The following is a 16115-nucleotide window of genomic DNA, read 5'->3' as shown; positions in this document are numbered from 1 at the left end:
GCGCACGGCCCCAGGAGGTGAGGACCAAGGCAGCAGAGCTTCTGAGGGGTCTGCACAGCAGGCCCGGGCCCCAGCAGCAAGAGCAACTGGCATCAGGTGGCTGCGAGGGGCACCTGAGGCCCAGCCCCTGGAAGACCTGGCTGGCTCCAAAGAACCGATCCCAGCACCAGGCCCCACCGAGGGATTGGCAGGGGAAGGAAAAACCACGAAAATACCCTGTGAATCCCCAGAAGCAGAGCCAGTGGCAGCCCCAGCACCCCCAAAGAGACAGCCCAGGGCAGGGCTCAGGAAAGCACCTGTGACAGAGGAGATCTCAGTGCAGGGAGAGGTAGCAGGGACCTCAGGGGGACCCGTACACACACACCCAGAACCCAAAGGTGATAGTAAAAATATCAAAGTGCTCAAAGAACCTGTAAAGAGGAAACTGGATCCTGCTGCAGGTACCAGTGGCAGGAAGAGGCGCCGAGGGGCAGCTGAGGGAGAGGCCCAGCCCCCGGAGGACCTGGCTGGCTCCAAAGATCCAATCCCAGCACCAGGCCCCTCTGAGGAACCCACAAGGGACGAGAAGACCACAGAATCGCCCTGCAGATCTCCACAACCAGAACCAGGGCACACGCCAGCAAGCACAAAGGGACTGCCCAGGACACGGCTCCGGACAGCAGAGGTGAAAGAGGAGCCCCCGGCAGTGAGGAAGCCAGCGCGGACATCACGGGCCACCAGGCACACGCGCACGGCCCCAGGAGGTGAGGACCAAGGCAGCAGAGCTTCCGAGGGGTCTGCACAGCAGGCCCGGGCCCCAGCAGCAAGAGCAACTGGCATCAGGCGGCTGCGAGGGGCACCTGAGGCCCAGCCCCCGGAGGACCTGGCTGGTTCCAAAGATCCTATCCCAGCACCAGGTCCCTCTGAGGGATCCACAAGGGACGAGAAGACCACAGAATCGCCCTGCAGATCTCCACAACCAGAACCAGGGCACACGCCAGCAAGCACAAAGGGACTGCCCAGGACACGGCTCCGGACAGCAGAGGTGAAAGAGGAGCCCCCGGCAGTGAGGAAGCCAGCGCGGACATCACGGGCCACCAGGCACACGCGCACGGCCCCAGGAGGTGAGGACCAAGGCAGCAGAGCTTCCGAGGGGTCTGCACAGCAGGCCCGGGCCCCAGCAGCAAGAGCAACTGGCATCAGGCGGCTGCGAGGGGCACCTGAGGCCCAGCCCCCGGAGGACCTGGCTGGTTCCAAAGATCCTATCCCAGCACCAGGTCCCTCTGAGGGATCCACAAGGGACGAGAAGACCACAGAATCGCCCTGCAGATCTCCACAACCAGAACCAGGGCACACGCCAGCAAGCACAAAGGGACTGCCCAGGACACGGCTCCGGACAGCAGAGGTGAAAGAGGAGCCCCCGGCAGTGAGGAAGCCAACGCGGACATCACGGGCCACCAGGCACACGCGCACGGCCCCAGGAGGTGAGGACCAAGGCAGCAGAGCTTCTGAGGGGTCTGCACAGCAGGCCCGGGCCCCAGCAGCAAGAGCAACTGGCATCAGGCGGCTGCGAGGGGCACCTGAGGCCCAGCCCCCGGAGGACCTGGCTGGTTCCAAAGATCCTATCCCAGCACCAGGTCCCTCTGAGGGATCCACAAGGGACGAGAAGACCACAGAATCGCCCTGCAGATCTCCACAACCAGAACCAGGGCACACGCCAGCAAGCACAAAGGGACTGCCCAGGACACGGCTCCGGACAGCAGAGGTGAAAGAGGAGCCCCCGGCAGTGAGGAAGCCAACGCGGACATCACGGGCCACCAGGCACACGCGCACGGCCCCAGGAGGTGAGGACCAAGGCAGCAGAGCTTCTGAGGGGTCTGCACAGCAGGCCCGGGCCCCAGCAGCAAGAGCAACTGGCATCAGGCGGCTGCGAGGGGCACCTCAGGGCCAGCCCCCGGAGGACCTGGCTGGTTCCAAAGATCCCATCCCAGCACCAGGTCCCTCTGAGGGACCGCAACATGATGCTCATAGTCGGAAGAGCACTCCAGAGCAAACAGCTGAAAGAGCCAAGCCTCTGCTGACGAGCTCAAGAGTCCTTAGGGCCCCTAAAGGAAAGCCAGTGGAAGACCAAGAGGGCAAAGGACACCCGGCAGCACTGCAGAGCAGAAGCAACATGTCCCTGCCCACGGGTAAATCTGGAACAGATGGGCTTCTCTCAGGAGTCGGTGTGCGGTGCTCAGAGACTGGGCTGCAGGATACTGTGCAGGCCAAGGCAGTCCACGGGAAAAAGAGGGCCGCTCCCAGGGAGAGAGGCAGATCTCCTGAGCCCTTGATAATCAATAAGGATCTAAAAATTTTAATAAACAGAATTGAACCTGTAGAAGATCACAACTCCAGCAGGGAAGCTGGAAAGAGGAAACTCAAAGTGGAAGACTCGGCGTCTGCGGATAAGGTGATGGCAGTGTTAAGTATTCCCCGGGTCGTCTGGGGCCAGCTCCTTCTTGTGTAGTAGTGGGCAGATATCTCTACCGCAGGGGTGTCTACCAAACACGATTAATAACTATTATAGGGTGAAGACAAGGGTCTTTGGGGGGATACATGGAGGGAACAGGCTAATTCTGAGTTTGAAAAGTACCAATCAAAATGATGACTCAACCTTAGAGGTTTTTCAGGGAGTGCATGACGTATTCATATTCAGTTTGAGAAATTGATGATAAAACAGGTGGATAATTCCGTTCCATGTTTAAAATACCCGCAAGGTCAGGGCAGGGTTCAAGGAGAGTGTGTGACAGTATTTTAACAATGAGGAGAATATTATACTGCATGTGTACCCTTGAGAAGAGGAACTGTAAGATTGCCACGCAGCCATCCCCCAGGAATGCTGAATTGCCCTGTGCTTTAGTGTGACCATTAAGAAATAGCAATTCACTTGCCAACTCTGTGATGTAAGCAGTAGCATTTAAATGTGGCACGTTATATTAGGCAATGTGATTGAAGTTTATTCTGAATTTCTAATTTGTAATTTATCAGTAGGGATCATTTCTATAGGAACAAAGTTGCAAAGCATTAGCTTGAATATCCTACATAACTAGTGTCTTAGAAATTGGGAATTGAGGGGCGGGGGTTGTGGCTCAGCTTACCTAGCATGTGTGAGTCACTGGGTTCGATTTTCAGCCCTGCATATAAATAAATAAAGAATAAATGTCCATTGACAACTAAAAAATATTTTTAAAAAAGAAATTAGAAAATGAGAAATATGCAAATGATTTATTTTTTATGTCAGTTTCCTTTTGAAAATTTTTCTCTGTTAAATTTTAAGATTTGTTTTACTAAGTTTCAAAATTTTGTTTTACGGTTTTTCATTTCTTTAGGGAATTTTGCTGCGAACCAGACACCAAAATACAACTGAAGGAGAAGAGCCAAGACCAGAGATCACTGTATCAGCAGAAAAGATGAAAATAAAGAGACAGGGGAAGAAGCCCATGGAACTCTCCCAGGAGGTGGGGCTGCAGAGCCCAGGTGATGGAGACGAGAAAGCAGAGTCCAGGGCCAAAGTCAGGGGAAAGAGAGCGTGCTTGAGAGCTGGAATTCGGAATCAAATTTCCCAGCCTCACACAGCAGAGGAGGAAGTGAGGGAGAGAAGCGTGGCAGTCCCCATGAAGAACCAGGAAGAGAAAGGAGCAACTGCAAATTCAGACTTCAGGTGTCTGAGGTCCAGAAAACCAGGCATGCAGCCTAGTCTGGAGAGTGAATCTGAGCAGAGAGTCACTCGAGGTGCCAAGAGATGTGCAGAAAACCTAAAGGTAACTAATTATATACATACACAGAGAATGGGTGTGTTTATGCAGTGTTGCAAAGGCCAAAGAGAAGCATATACATAACATCATGTTACCAGCTGACCATTAAAACTTTAGAAGTACTAATCTAGGTCACACAGTTTGTCCTGAGTTGTATTTTCTTTGGGAATTCCACTTCCAATAGTGAATGCAGGTCATGGAAGGCTTCATTCAGGATGGGCTGGGAATGTACCAGGTCATCCCACTGTGTGACTGCTTGTGACATAGCTCTCACTCAGATGGTAGGGAATGTCTTCAGTCTCTCCTGGGTTCTGCAAAACTTGCTGAGGAAAGCTGGTCCTGTCTGGACCCTTGTTTGGAAACACTGAACAAACAAAGGCTGGGGGGGTCCAGAAGGCAACTAGCACTGTGTTAAGTTCCATGCAGGGGAGTGGGTGTGACATTCCCCTTCCCCAGGAAAAGAAGTCCATAAAACTCTCCCAGGAGAGTTAGGACAGTGTCTGTCCTACCTACTGGAGCTACTTCTAATTCGAATAACCCACAGTGTATCATTAAACTCATGAGTGTTCTTCTGGAGAATCCTTGATTGAGCTGGAGGCCTGTGGTCCCAGCTGCTGTGGAGGCTGAGGCAGGAGGATTGAGAGCTCCAGGGCAGGGTGGACAGGAGGGGTGTGTGTGTGTGAGTGGCCTCAGAGTTGCTCTCAGCACACACAATCTGGACCTAACACTGGCCTATCCTGAGATCAGTCAGTGACAGAAGGTAGCAGTGGCCACCTTGATATGTCAGGTGCAGGTGTCCGACTGGCACACCCTTGGACAAGCCAGGAAGCTTGAGCTGATACCACCAAGGATGATACAGTCAGACTCCCAGATGCCCCAAGATCATCAGTGAGCTGGGTAGGAAGACTCCTGCCTCTGGTGGTGGCAGGAAGCCCTAGTGGGGGTATTGATAGAAGGTTCCAGAGAGGGAGGAGGAGAGGCTCAGGAGAGAGTGATGTCCAGGAAAAGGTTGTAAGTCAGAAGCTGTGCCAGGGGCTGGCCGGAAGCAGAAGCCACCTGATGGTGGCAAGACATGGTCCTGCAGGCCTCAGTAGCCCCACGAGCTTAACAGTGGCCCTCGGCGCCAATTTTACCCAAAAGGTTGGGCTGCAAACACGTACACGCTCTAGTGTGGAAGGTTGTGCTTCATCAGAGTGGAGCTGAGGAGTGAAAGCCACCGCTCTTCTCCCTAGGATGATCCTAACCCCACAGCAGCCTGGCCCAAGGGAGAGCCAGGCCTGGCAGTTCTGTCAGGGACACTCTGGCCTCTTCCTTGTGGCCCACCAGCAGCCACGAAGACTCCCAACACACAGTGTTGGGCTTCTGCAGGGTTTCTCACCAGCGCCCACCATGGGCCCCAGACTGCTTCTGTAAGAAGTAGGTTGCTCCAGGTACAAGTTCCCAACTTGGTCACGTTTTCTGTGTTCCTTCCCCCTTAGGGGACGCAGACAGGAACCAAGGGCTGGTGGAAAGTTGCCGGGGGGCGGGGGGGGGGCACGTCCTGGCATTGATGAGAGAAGCAAAGATGGTCTCATGTGGTAAGTGATGTTGAGGCTGAGGAAGGACCACCAGGAGGGGACAGGAGGGGACTCTGGAGACCAGGGCTGTGGCCACAGCTCAGCATGGATGTGTGACTTCACTGGTCTGAGAAAGGTTGTGTGACCTGGAGAGGCAGGAATTTCATTTGTTGTGAGCTGGAGTAGTGGTCAAAACTCTGACCTGCATTCACCTGGGGTCTTGTTTAGTGTCCCTTTCACCCTAGAGTCCTGAAGGAACAGCTACAAGTGGGTGAGGTGGCCTGTGGACATCTAAGACACGTGATGGGGTCCGTCCCTACCTATTTGCTGGAAGAGCGGGACTCAACCACCATGTACCCACCCTCTGCTATCATGGTGCTGGGCCCTTAGTGCTCCCTGCCTTTTGACTACAGGTTCTAGAACTGGACAAATGAGTACATCTAGATCTTTCACTCACACCAACCTTTGTGTCTTGAATTCTAGGCTTGTTTCACTACTGTGTGATTTTGTCATAGTGCTGCTTCTCAGGAATGTCTACATCACACTTGCTCTTCCTTGTGGGTTTGGGGAGTGGTCTGTGTTCAGCAGCATGCAGACCCCAGGGCTGAGGTTCTGTCTGAACAGCTGTAGTCATCTTTGTGCCTTTAGAGTTGATCTGCTTAAAAGTGATGCTCCGTCTCCCCGCCCTTCTGGAGGAGACTCACTGCAGGACTGCTCAGGTCACACTCTGTCCCGAGATTGTCCCCTGGGGTGGTGTGCTTTTGGTTTAGGAGATTCGGATTTTTAATCCAGGTTGAATTTATGTTTTCTAAATGATACTTTTAAGGTGATTTATCTGAAAACAAACCTCTAACCTCACAATAAATTTTTTTGAACTAAGGACCTGCACAAATTCTAATAATAATTTGCATATTTTTTAGAGCAGGGTTCATTACAAAAATCATTATTTTAAAGTACTTAAGAACTGTTTTATTTTCTTTACACAGGATAAGGACACAGTGGACACCAAAAAACTAAGGAGCAGAAGTCACCGGCACAGGAAAGATATTTAGCAAGTAAATTTAAGAGGGAAAAAATATAATAAAGTTAGTTTAGTGTTAAATTTTTAGTATAATTTTTTTATACCAGTATAAAAATGAATTGTGTAAATAATAATATGGGTGTGTTTAAGAGAAGAAAGAATTTTCAGGCTCTGGTTTGTCTTTATAACCCTGCAAGGGGTCCACAAGGGGCATTGCCGGCCAGTTCCTGAGTAGTAACGATTCATGTCTGGGGCAGGTGGACAAAGCATGTTTGCTCCATATTGCAGAATAAAGCCCTGATCCTGATGTCAGTTTTGGTTTCTCTGTGGCTTGTGTCATAGTGTATCCTCTTTGGTCATGTGAGAGTCTGTGTCCTGCATATAGTTTGAAAGGTAAGAACTTCTTGGGAACCCAGCACTAAGCAGTCATCAGTTAATCAGCAATGCCTGAGTGATTAGACCAGTGGAATTTACAAGAGTCTACCATAGGGAGCATTCTGGGCCGACATTAATTAGGCTATGGGTCATGTTTGGTGTCCTTGCCCTTTAGGGTAATGGAGCCAATGGGGGGTGGTTGGGGATCCTGTCTTTGGAGTCATGGGGTCACTGTTTAGGGAATGATCAGGGGTTTGCTTTTCCACTGAATCTGAGTCTGCCCAGGGCTGCTCTTGTCTGAGACAGTGTCTGCCACAGCATTTTTGGGGCCATCAGCTTGTGTGCCACTCCTTTCCAAACTACATCCTTCCTGGGTTCTGCTCCCATGTCAGACTTTTTTCCTGAGTGCACCTGCCTGACATCACCTGGCACAAGAGGTAATACAAACTCCCTTAGAGGAGAATCCATCTAGGAGGGAGCATGAAATTCCTTCACACATTATTCCCTATCTGTTTCTTGTGAGCACACGTTTCCTGAATCTCGTTTTAAGCCCAGATATCTCAATTTTAGACCTGTAGACAACTTGCATATATCTTCCTATTTCTACCTTATATTCTGTTCCCTTTCTGTTTTCTGAATCAGAAAATAGCACACTGTCCCCCAGATAGCTGTCTGCACCCTGTCCAACCACCTACCTGCCCTTGCCAGGTGTGAGGGTGGCAGCAGACTGGATATGGAGCCACATGGTGGGATGTGCCCATGAAGGGTGGTGCCTGTCCCATCACCCTGTGTCTGGTGTGGAGCCAGGTGCACATTCTACAGGTGCTAAATGAAGGCAGGAGCCTGGAGCGGCTGGCTGGACCCCTCATGGTCAATTCTACATTGGCTGCCAAGAGAAGCTGTGATGGTGACAGGTTATTCTCAAAGGAGGCTGCAGAATGGGGCTGGGAAGGGCGTCCGGAAAGCTCCACAGGGCAGGGGCAGTTGTGCTGCCACAGAGGAGTGGGGCTGTGCCCAGCACAAGACACAAGGCCCTTCAGAGGAGCAGTGCTGGGTGCTGTGTCCTTGGTTGACCTGAGCCTTTAAAGTCCTCGCTATCACACACCGTTGCAGGTAGCTGAGAGCTGGCAGCCTCTGGCCACAGTGCCCACTCACTCACCTTTAGGGGCTGTGCTGGGTCAGAGCTAAAGTTTTGAAATCATTATATGTAAATTAGTTCCCACTTCCTGATGTAGGGCACTTGGTGTGCACATGTGTGGGGCACTGGGGATTGACCTGGATCCTCATGTACGCTATGCAAGTGCTCCACCACTGAGCTACACCCAGCCCCTAATGCACGTCTTGTCTATGAGGACTTAAGGCACAGAAATAAAATTAAGAAATGTGAAGAAAGAGACAGAGGCTGGTAGTCAAAGTAATGGTTTATCCTCGCATCCGAATGTTTTAGATCTTGCAATTTGCATATACAAATAATTCAGCAACATTCACTGGCATTATACTGAGAGCAAGATCAAATCATAAATCTAATAAAAGAAAATATGATAGTTGGAATTGTAATACATACATATAAAGACTGCACATAAATTATGCACAACTTAGTTAAATAAACGAAAATGTATCAGTTATCATACATTTAAAAAAATAACATGGGTATGTCTCCAAATGCTGAAACACAGGTATCAGGCTCGTTTTAAAAAGTTTTTAAAAACACATAAAAATACCTTTGAAAACACCAGTATGCATTCTTCATCTGTCTAGCACATCGAGAGAGTAAATTAAGTCACATAGTGACCATGGAGCATTCCGATCAGAATGGGAAGCTTCTGATCTCTATTTGGCATTTGAACGCAATGCATGCAGCAGAGAAAGGCAGAGGGGCACTGTGGTGGCCAGCCCTGGGCTGTTGTGTTCTGTACACTCGACTTTCTTTGACTGAGGGAAGAGATGAATGTGCCAGGTGCACAGATTAGATGCCAGGGCTCCGTACTCCCTCTCCACACAGCTGCCCAGGGAGAGGGTCTGAACTTGGCCTTGGGGGAGGTTGCAAGGCTGTAGGGACCAGCCCCTATGAAGGCAAGTCTGCCCAGACTGGGAAGGGACCCTACATCCACAGGAGGGTGGCTTCTGGTTGTTTCTGGAAGGGGATAAGATTGGGAACAGGCAGAACCCAAAAGGGGACACCTGGGATAATCCCTGGGATGGTCCCCAGGGATGGGGGTGGGGGCAGGATAAACACATAAACAGGGCACTTTCCTGAGGACACTTTCCCTGTAAATCTACCTTAAGGCACTTCTTGATACAAGAGTTGCCAGGTAGACCATAAAAGGGCTTCAAGAATTCTGACTACCAGCTCCTAAATGGGGACGGAATTCCTGGCCCTTGGCTTTGACTTTAAACTCTATAATAAACCACCAGCTCCACAGTGCCCTTGCCAGGTGCTGAATGAAAGTACATGGCCCTCTTTTTCTCCTTTAGTCAAAGAAAGGCTCAGGGCTTGGGATGTTAACAATGGAAACAAAAGTAGCAATTGGCAAGTTAACAGAGAGCTCCTTCCTTTCCCGTCTTCCCCCAGGTGCCTGACTGCTGCACAGAGGACAGGGTGTAGACAGCTTGCGGCCTGGTGCAGTGTGGTGGCCCACGGTGGTGGTGAGGGAGCAGGCTTTCCTCCTTCCAGAAGGGCAGCTACTGTGGTCCCCGGGGGGCTCTGAGCCGAGGGGAGGGAGAGGAGCTTGGTTACCTGTGAGCCTGTGGAGGACAGTGACTGACCCAGTCACACCTGCATATACTGTAAACGAACAGGGGATAAACAGTGCAGCAGGCGGGCACCCTGGGTTCTCAGTGAAAATGCCAAATAAGGCCACTATAATTTCATACCTCTTTTAAAAGAAAAAAAAAAAAAAGTACCATAACTGCACATGTTCAATGCTTTCAGTATGTCAGACCAGACATCTGCTTTTAATATTGTGCTCTTCTGCTAGGTGTCTGATGGCCATGGAAAGATCATAGCCGAGTTAGAGGTTTGGACACTCATTCCCCCACCTCCTCTGCCCCTCAGCCAATCCCATCGGCAACAGGATCACTATTATTACCTAGTGCCACAGGTCTCAGCAATATTTCCATTCAAAAATAAGTTAAGACTTTAGATTAAGGATTTCTGTCTTTGTTTTTTATTAAACATTGAGGAGTGGGATGTTTAAAAACTGTACAAATCTAGATTTTTTAAGATTTCTTTTCTTACAAACAATCTTAGCTTTTTACAAGAAACTTTTAAATACCAAAATGCTTCTCAGAAAATTTACAGTGTGTTTGCGATCATTTGTGTCTACCCAAATGTGTGCTCCTTGACTGTGCGTGCATAAGACACTATATGTTTGGACGGGAGGATTCTGCACTGAGCCTACAGGCCTTGCTCAAGGCCAGCACAGGCAGCTGCCATGCCTAGGAGGGAGAAGGAGAATGCTCTGGGTTGGACTCTGAGTCGAAAGGACAGACAGATGGACCATAAGTGGTGCTTTGGGAGTGTAGCCCCCATGGCTGACTTTGCTATACCCAAGGCCATGGGTGGATGGACGACCTGGCCATCATCCATGTCATCTATAAACATGGCTCACACGCAGCCTCTTGAACATTACCCCACAGCCACTGACCACACTGCTGTATTTTGGGCCTGGATTCAGGTTGGAAAGTCTTAGATCTTTACAATGGAAAGATAAATCATGTGGCTGAGGCTGAGGATTTTGCAAAAGTCCTTAGTGCATTGCTTTCAGAAATAATGCTGTTGCTCAGGATTGTAAGATCAGCACTTGGATTCTAACTATTCAGCTGATTTCTGAGTCCTCAACTGTCTTGACAATGGTCTTTGTGTTTAGGGTCTTGCATAAGCACACTTGGCATATTAAGAATTCCAACATTTAGAGATACACAATGTGTGAAATTACATGATATGAATCTAATAATGAATGAAGGTATTTACTGATATTAGCAGAAATATATATTTTGTGGGATATTATTTGATCTTAGCATATTATTCCAATTTTTAAAAAAGGATATTTAAGATTTAATAACTTTATAGCAGGTGGCCTTTAAAGCATGACAAAATATATACAAAGAAATTAGGAAGGGCATTAATGTCAACTATGAAATAAATTAACATAATTTTTACAAAATATACTGACAATTAAATTAAAAAATATTTTAAGGCAGGAATCTTCATTTGAAATTAGCATAATCAGAAAATATATCAATAAAATCTTGTACCACTTTGTAGCAGAATTCATACTGTTCCTGAAAAGAAAAATAAGAAACAGTGAAATGATGCTTCAAAACCCATATTTGACTATTCATTAAAATAAGAACCATTAAAAAAATTAAATTCTGCCTGCTTACTGAAATACCGTCTGCCCACATGCATATCAGCTTCTGTAACACAGTTTAGTTTTCAGGCCCATAAAAATTTCCAAATAAAGCTTTTCCTTTCATAGAAAGTGTCAGGATTTAGTTTCAGATTAGTGCATTCTCCAGTAGTCCAAGTAAAATATCTTTAGTTCTTATATTTAAACTGTAAAACAAACATTTTTTAAACAAAAAAAAAATCCAAAAAGTTCTATCAGATAAAGTTCATAATGTAACAAAAAGTATTTCATGAATGCTAAATAAAACAAAGATCTGGATTATTTGCAAACTTAAATTTACTCCACTAAAGGACTTGGTTTCATGTGACTCTTACTAGAAGTCAAAAGAATAACTGCCTTACATTTGTGTAAGGCATTTCTGTTAGTATGACATTGTACATATTGCCAGGCTCCTTGTCTCAGCCACCCCATGAGGGTGACCATCCTGCACTGCCTGTGGCGACCATCAGTGGGAAGAAAGGAAGGTGGAGAAAATGATAATTGCTGAATTTTTCCTGAAAAACCTACTGAATATTCAGACAAGCAAGTGGACATAACCCATCACAGGCAGAGGAGGTTCGCCAAAGGTTCCAGTGACAGCCAACAGTGGTGACCCAGCCTCTCCTGTAAAAGGGTGCAGCCCAAGGGGCACATGTGATCTGGGAGCCTTAGCCAAGGGCTCAGGAGGCCAGAGAGGCTAGGAGCCGTCCTCAGCGGCCTCCTGTCTTCTTTCCCAACATATGGGATGCAGCCTCTTCAAATCACAGGTCCAGCAAAGGTCAGAACATGCCCTAAAGACGGCAAACCTCAGCCGCTCAGCCTTTCCGGGAGTCTCAGTATGATCAGGATGGGATGGCACATGGTTTCCAGAGAAAGAAAGTTGGACCAAAAGCCTGGACCTGAGAGTGCATGAATGCCAGTCCCTGCCAAACTCAGTCCAGGATGCGGAGAACAAGACTAAGTGGTCAGCAATTAGAAACTGGTTTGTGTGCCAAGTCAACCTGCACCAGTGAGCCTCTCTTTACCCAACTGAGGTTTTGCACCCTGTGTTCTTTGCCCAAATACCCTGCTAAGAGACAGGTCTGGCAGCACAGAATAGTGGTTATACCCTTTAATCCTGCAGTCAGGTAGGTTGGGTTTGAATCTTGTTCTGACACTTAAAACCCGAGCAGTCTGCTTGACTATTCCAAAGGGGATGACTGCAAGAACATGCCCCGTGGACATCAGGATACGCAAGGAGACGAGAAGGATGTCTGTAAAGTGCCTGATACCTGATAGTCATCACGCAATGGCCAATTTGTCCCTATTTGTCTGCTCGCTGGCCTCTGTTTTGGAAGGCACACTATGTGCTGGGTGTGTGGGTGTGAAGCTGCCACCAGGCAGGAGAGCCAGAAAAAAAATCCCAGGGCAGCTTCCCAGTGAGGGGGACAGGAGGTGGGGGGAGAAGGGACGAGGGAGCAGAGCTGGGACGGTAGGGCACTTGGACCTGATGCACTGGGAAATAAAACACTTGGGCCAGACAGGAAAATTACATGAGCCATTAACTCTCAGAGTCCAAGGAAGTTCTGCAAGCAGCTTCTCTGCAAGATGATCTTTGGTACAGTTGCTGGTGCCTCCCCTGGGGCCAGGCACTAGTAGAACTTTAAAGCAAATTTTGCACAGTGGCTTAAGGACAGTGCCATCAGCTCATTTCCCACAGAAACCCCAAAAGCAGAAGGAGCTTGTCCAAGTAGGCAGAGCCTTGGGAGAGTCCCATTGTGGCCAAGATGCTGTCCTGGAGGCCAAGGGTCACAGGGTTCTCACAGTGTATCTTTCTCTTATACTTATGTCTGCTCAGGCAGGACTAGAAGATGCCCGGAGGGAGACCAAAAAGGGGGTTCTTATTAAATTCTTAGTAACCATTATGATTGCTATTATTTTTATTAACACGCATTAATTGAATGAATTAATGGAGTTCATTTGATATTTCAACACTTTGTGGAGTGCTCTGTGCCATTTTTCCCACACCCAGCATTGTTCAGCTGTGACATGTGGGGCAGGAACTACCAGGAGGCAGGTGTAAACCACAGGAGGCTTTCATGGGCCTCTCCAGCATTTCCTCAGAGCCCTACAGGGACCAACAGAGCTGGCACTAGGGCCCGAGGCCAGTGGAGAGCTCTGGGTGCCTCATCCTTCCAACTGTTGCCAGCCATCCAGGTTCCCAATGGGTTCAGAGCTTGCAGGGTGCAGAGACTTACAGTGCAAGAGATCCAGAAAGCACCAAGTTCCTTCCAGTCCGGGGGCTCTCAAACTTGGGTTCACTTTGCTACCAGCTGTGGGGCTTTAAATATGCTGATACCTGGGTCCCCCACTAGGGGATTAGATTCCACTTAATTGGTTTGAGGGGCCATTTGGGCAACTGGAGGCAAGTTAAAGTCTCCAGGTGAGTGTACCCTGCAGCCAGGACAGACAACCCTGGTCTCAGTCACCAAGGCACACCTGCTCTTGGCTCAGTGGTTCCTGTGGCTGCTGTGCCCCCTGTGACAGGAAAGCTGTGGGAAGGTCCTCTCTCCTCCTTTCTTTCAGTGGGGACCAGGCTGCTCAAGGCAGGTTTGTGCTAGTGTGGAGAAGGAGCAGGCAGGGAGGAAAAGTCCTAAACAAGGGAGCTTTAGGGAAAATGACGAGCTATAACAGTCTTAAAATCATACCTTCTGGTTTAGCAAGTGCCCTTACTGAATTTGGTGAGGAAGACTCAATTCCCAAACCAGGAAGCATGTAACATAAGAGAATGTGTAGGGCAATCATATACCAGCTGGGTCCCTTATGTCCCTGGGCAGGGTCTTGAGGTTAGGTGAGACTCTGCCAAGGAAATCAGACCAACTAAACGCCATAGTGTAAGAATGAAAATGACAAGACATTTCAGTGCTGCTTTTGAACTTGATAATGATGTGATTTTTAAATGTGGTGGAATTTGTGGGCAAGCCCCTCCTCTTGGTCTTGCCCATAGGACAGATGTGTGTGAGACTGAGGAAGGGAGGGTGTGCGGCTTCACTGTGGAAAGCTGCAGCGGCTCTCTGCCCTGGGAATCGCACCCTCCGCCTCCCCACGCTGGAGCACCTTTCATGAAACAGACATCAAACACACGGCACAATCCTCCACTCTTCTGGAAACATCCTTATCGTTCAGGTTCTTACCAGGGTTTGCACCATGTGTGGCCTCTGAAGTCGTAAGCTCTTCACAGCTTGAAATACATCTAAGAGTCCCTCAGCTTTTACTCGTTCCAAAATGTTGCTGAGGGCTATGAATGTACCTGTTCGCCCAGCTCCCGCACTGTGGACAGAAAGTGCGTGGTGATGATCATTCAGCTTGCACACAGAGAGCTTACAGCCACTCCTGCACACCAGCACGGAAGTGACAGTCACTGAAAAGGATCAGAATTTGTCTGGATCTTTAGTGATCTTTCCTGGAGCTTAGTTTCTGAGCAAGATTCAGCAAACCTACCATTGCTAGAGCATGTCCCCATTTACAGGAACCAGCTTGTTTGTGAAACGAATCAGACAGTTACAGTTTTTAAGCATTTCCCTTTTTCCTTGTGCAGACCAGGGGTTCCCCAAGTGTGGTTCAGGGAGCAGTGGGCTCAGCATCACCTGGGAACTCATTAGAAATGGGAACAATGCCATTCAGGTCCAGGGAGGGAGGAGGATCCTGGCACACACCCTCCTTACTGTGCAGGCCTGTCTTCTGGATCTGGGGACCCTGAAAAGTGGCACTTAAGGGATGTTAAGACAGCAGGTGCTCACTATTGAGGATGGTCAGACCTCGGATTTCCAGCAGTGAGCATGGAGTGAATGTGAATATTCATTAATGTCTAGAGCAGGGCCAGATGCTCTTAGTGTAGCCCAAGCCAGAGGCCGACAGGAGGTGGGACTGCCCAGCCTCTTCCAGCAGCTCTGACCTGCTGTGTTGCCTTCTCCCACATCTGCCTTTCCTCAGGTGGGACCCCTTGTGCCCTCCATGTGCTAAACTCTTCAGGAAGCCATGCCTTTCTACTTTATTCTAAATGACCTCTGCAAAGCCCTCTGGAACTAAGTGCCAGGTGTGAGCTCCGCTTCCTGGTCAGGCCAGGAGTGCACTCAGGTGACCTTACACTGGGAAAGAGTCCCACCCCTCTTAGTTAGGCAGGGGCTCTGGTGGCCACACTATATGGGGCAGCAGGTGGAGGAAAGGCAGGTCATAAGAAGTGGGAAGTGAAACATAATCACAGCTTTAGAAGCAAATCATCACCCCAAACCCGAGTTGGCAGAACCTTGGGAGAGTCCCATTGTGGCCAAGATGCTGTCCTGGAGGCCAAGGGTCACAGGGTTCTCACAGTGTATCTTTCTCTTATACTTATGTCTGCTCAGGCAGGACTAGAAGATGCCCGGAGGGAGACCAAAAAGGGGGTTCTTATTAAATTCTTAGTAACTATTATGATTGCTATTATTTTTATTAACACGTATTAATTGAACGAATTAATGGAGTTCATTTGATATTTCAACACTTTGTGGAGTGCTCTGTACCTTCTTGGAGGAACTTTGTGAGGATGGCCACAGGACCGCCAGCCTGTTGGAGTTAAGGTTATGGAGGGCGGGTCTTCAGATCTGGCGGGATTTACCCTATGCTCTCTGCAAGGTGCTGTCAGGTCCTCCAGGGGGAAATCCACTGCCTCCAGGGACATTCTACCCTGGGATGTCCCTCTTCCCCTGCCCATGATGGGGTGGGGGTGGCGATGAGGGATCCCAACCTGAATTCCCTCACGTGGCCAACCCCCACCCCACCCTCGTGGTCCTTCGGCAGCACAGACTGTTCCTGGCGCAGGAGGGAGGATAGCTAGAGAGGCCCGGAACGATTTTCAGGACCATGTTCCCAAAGCCTCCCGCAGGTGCTTTCTGCGTGTATACCGGGATGGCGTTCACGTGCTATGTGACGTCATGCGTGAAGTGTGTAAGGGAAGGGACACAGTCTAGGGACTCACTAT

General features: G+C 49.2%; 2 protein-coding genes across 7 annotated transcripts in view; one reads left to right on the top strand and one right to left on the bottom strand.

Moving 5' to 3' along the window:
* Mki67 (marker of proliferation Ki-67) overlaps nucleotides 1–6665 on the top strand; it is a 24261-nt gene extending 17596 nt beyond the window's left edge. The window contains exons 14-16 of the mRNA XM_015498448.2: nucleotides 5–2431; nucleotides 3351–3782; nucleotides 6319–6665. Coding sequence (XP_015353934.1) covers nucleotides 5–2431; nucleotides 3351–3782; nucleotides 6319–6384 — 2925 coding nt within the window. The 3' untranslated portion in view covers nucleotides 6385–6665. The remainder of the gene's footprint in view (nucleotides 1–4; nucleotides 2432–3350; nucleotides 3783–6318) is intronic.
* Nucleotides 6666–8131: 1466 nt separating this feature from the next.
* Nucleotides 8132–16115, bottom strand: part of Ptpre (protein tyrosine phosphatase receptor type E) — a 101925-nt gene continuing 93941 nt past the window's right edge. For 4 of the 6 annotated variants that reach the window (XM_015498399.2, XM_015498398.2, XM_015498400.2 and 1 more), the window contains 2 exons: nucleotides 14293–14428; nucleotides 8132–11012 (listed from right to left, as the gene is read on the bottom strand). In XM_015498399.2, coding sequence (XP_015353885.2) covers nucleotides 10938–11012; nucleotides 14293–14428 — 211 coding nt within the window. In that variant the 3' untranslated portion in view covers nucleotides 8132–10937. The other 2 variants (XR_007343208.1, XM_048791386.1) reach the window with 2 other exon arrangements.

The sequence above is a fragment of the Marmota marmota genome, unplaced genomic scaffold (assembly GCF_001458135.2).
Source record: "Marmota marmota marmota unplaced genomic scaffold, marMar, whole genome shotgun sequence".
Classification (NCBI taxonomy): Eukaryota; Metazoa; Chordata; class Mammalia; order Rodentia; family Sciuridae; genus Marmota; species Marmota marmota.
The sequence above is the reverse complement of the archived record's forward strand: the minus strand, read 5'-3'. Positions and strand labels throughout refer to the sequence as shown.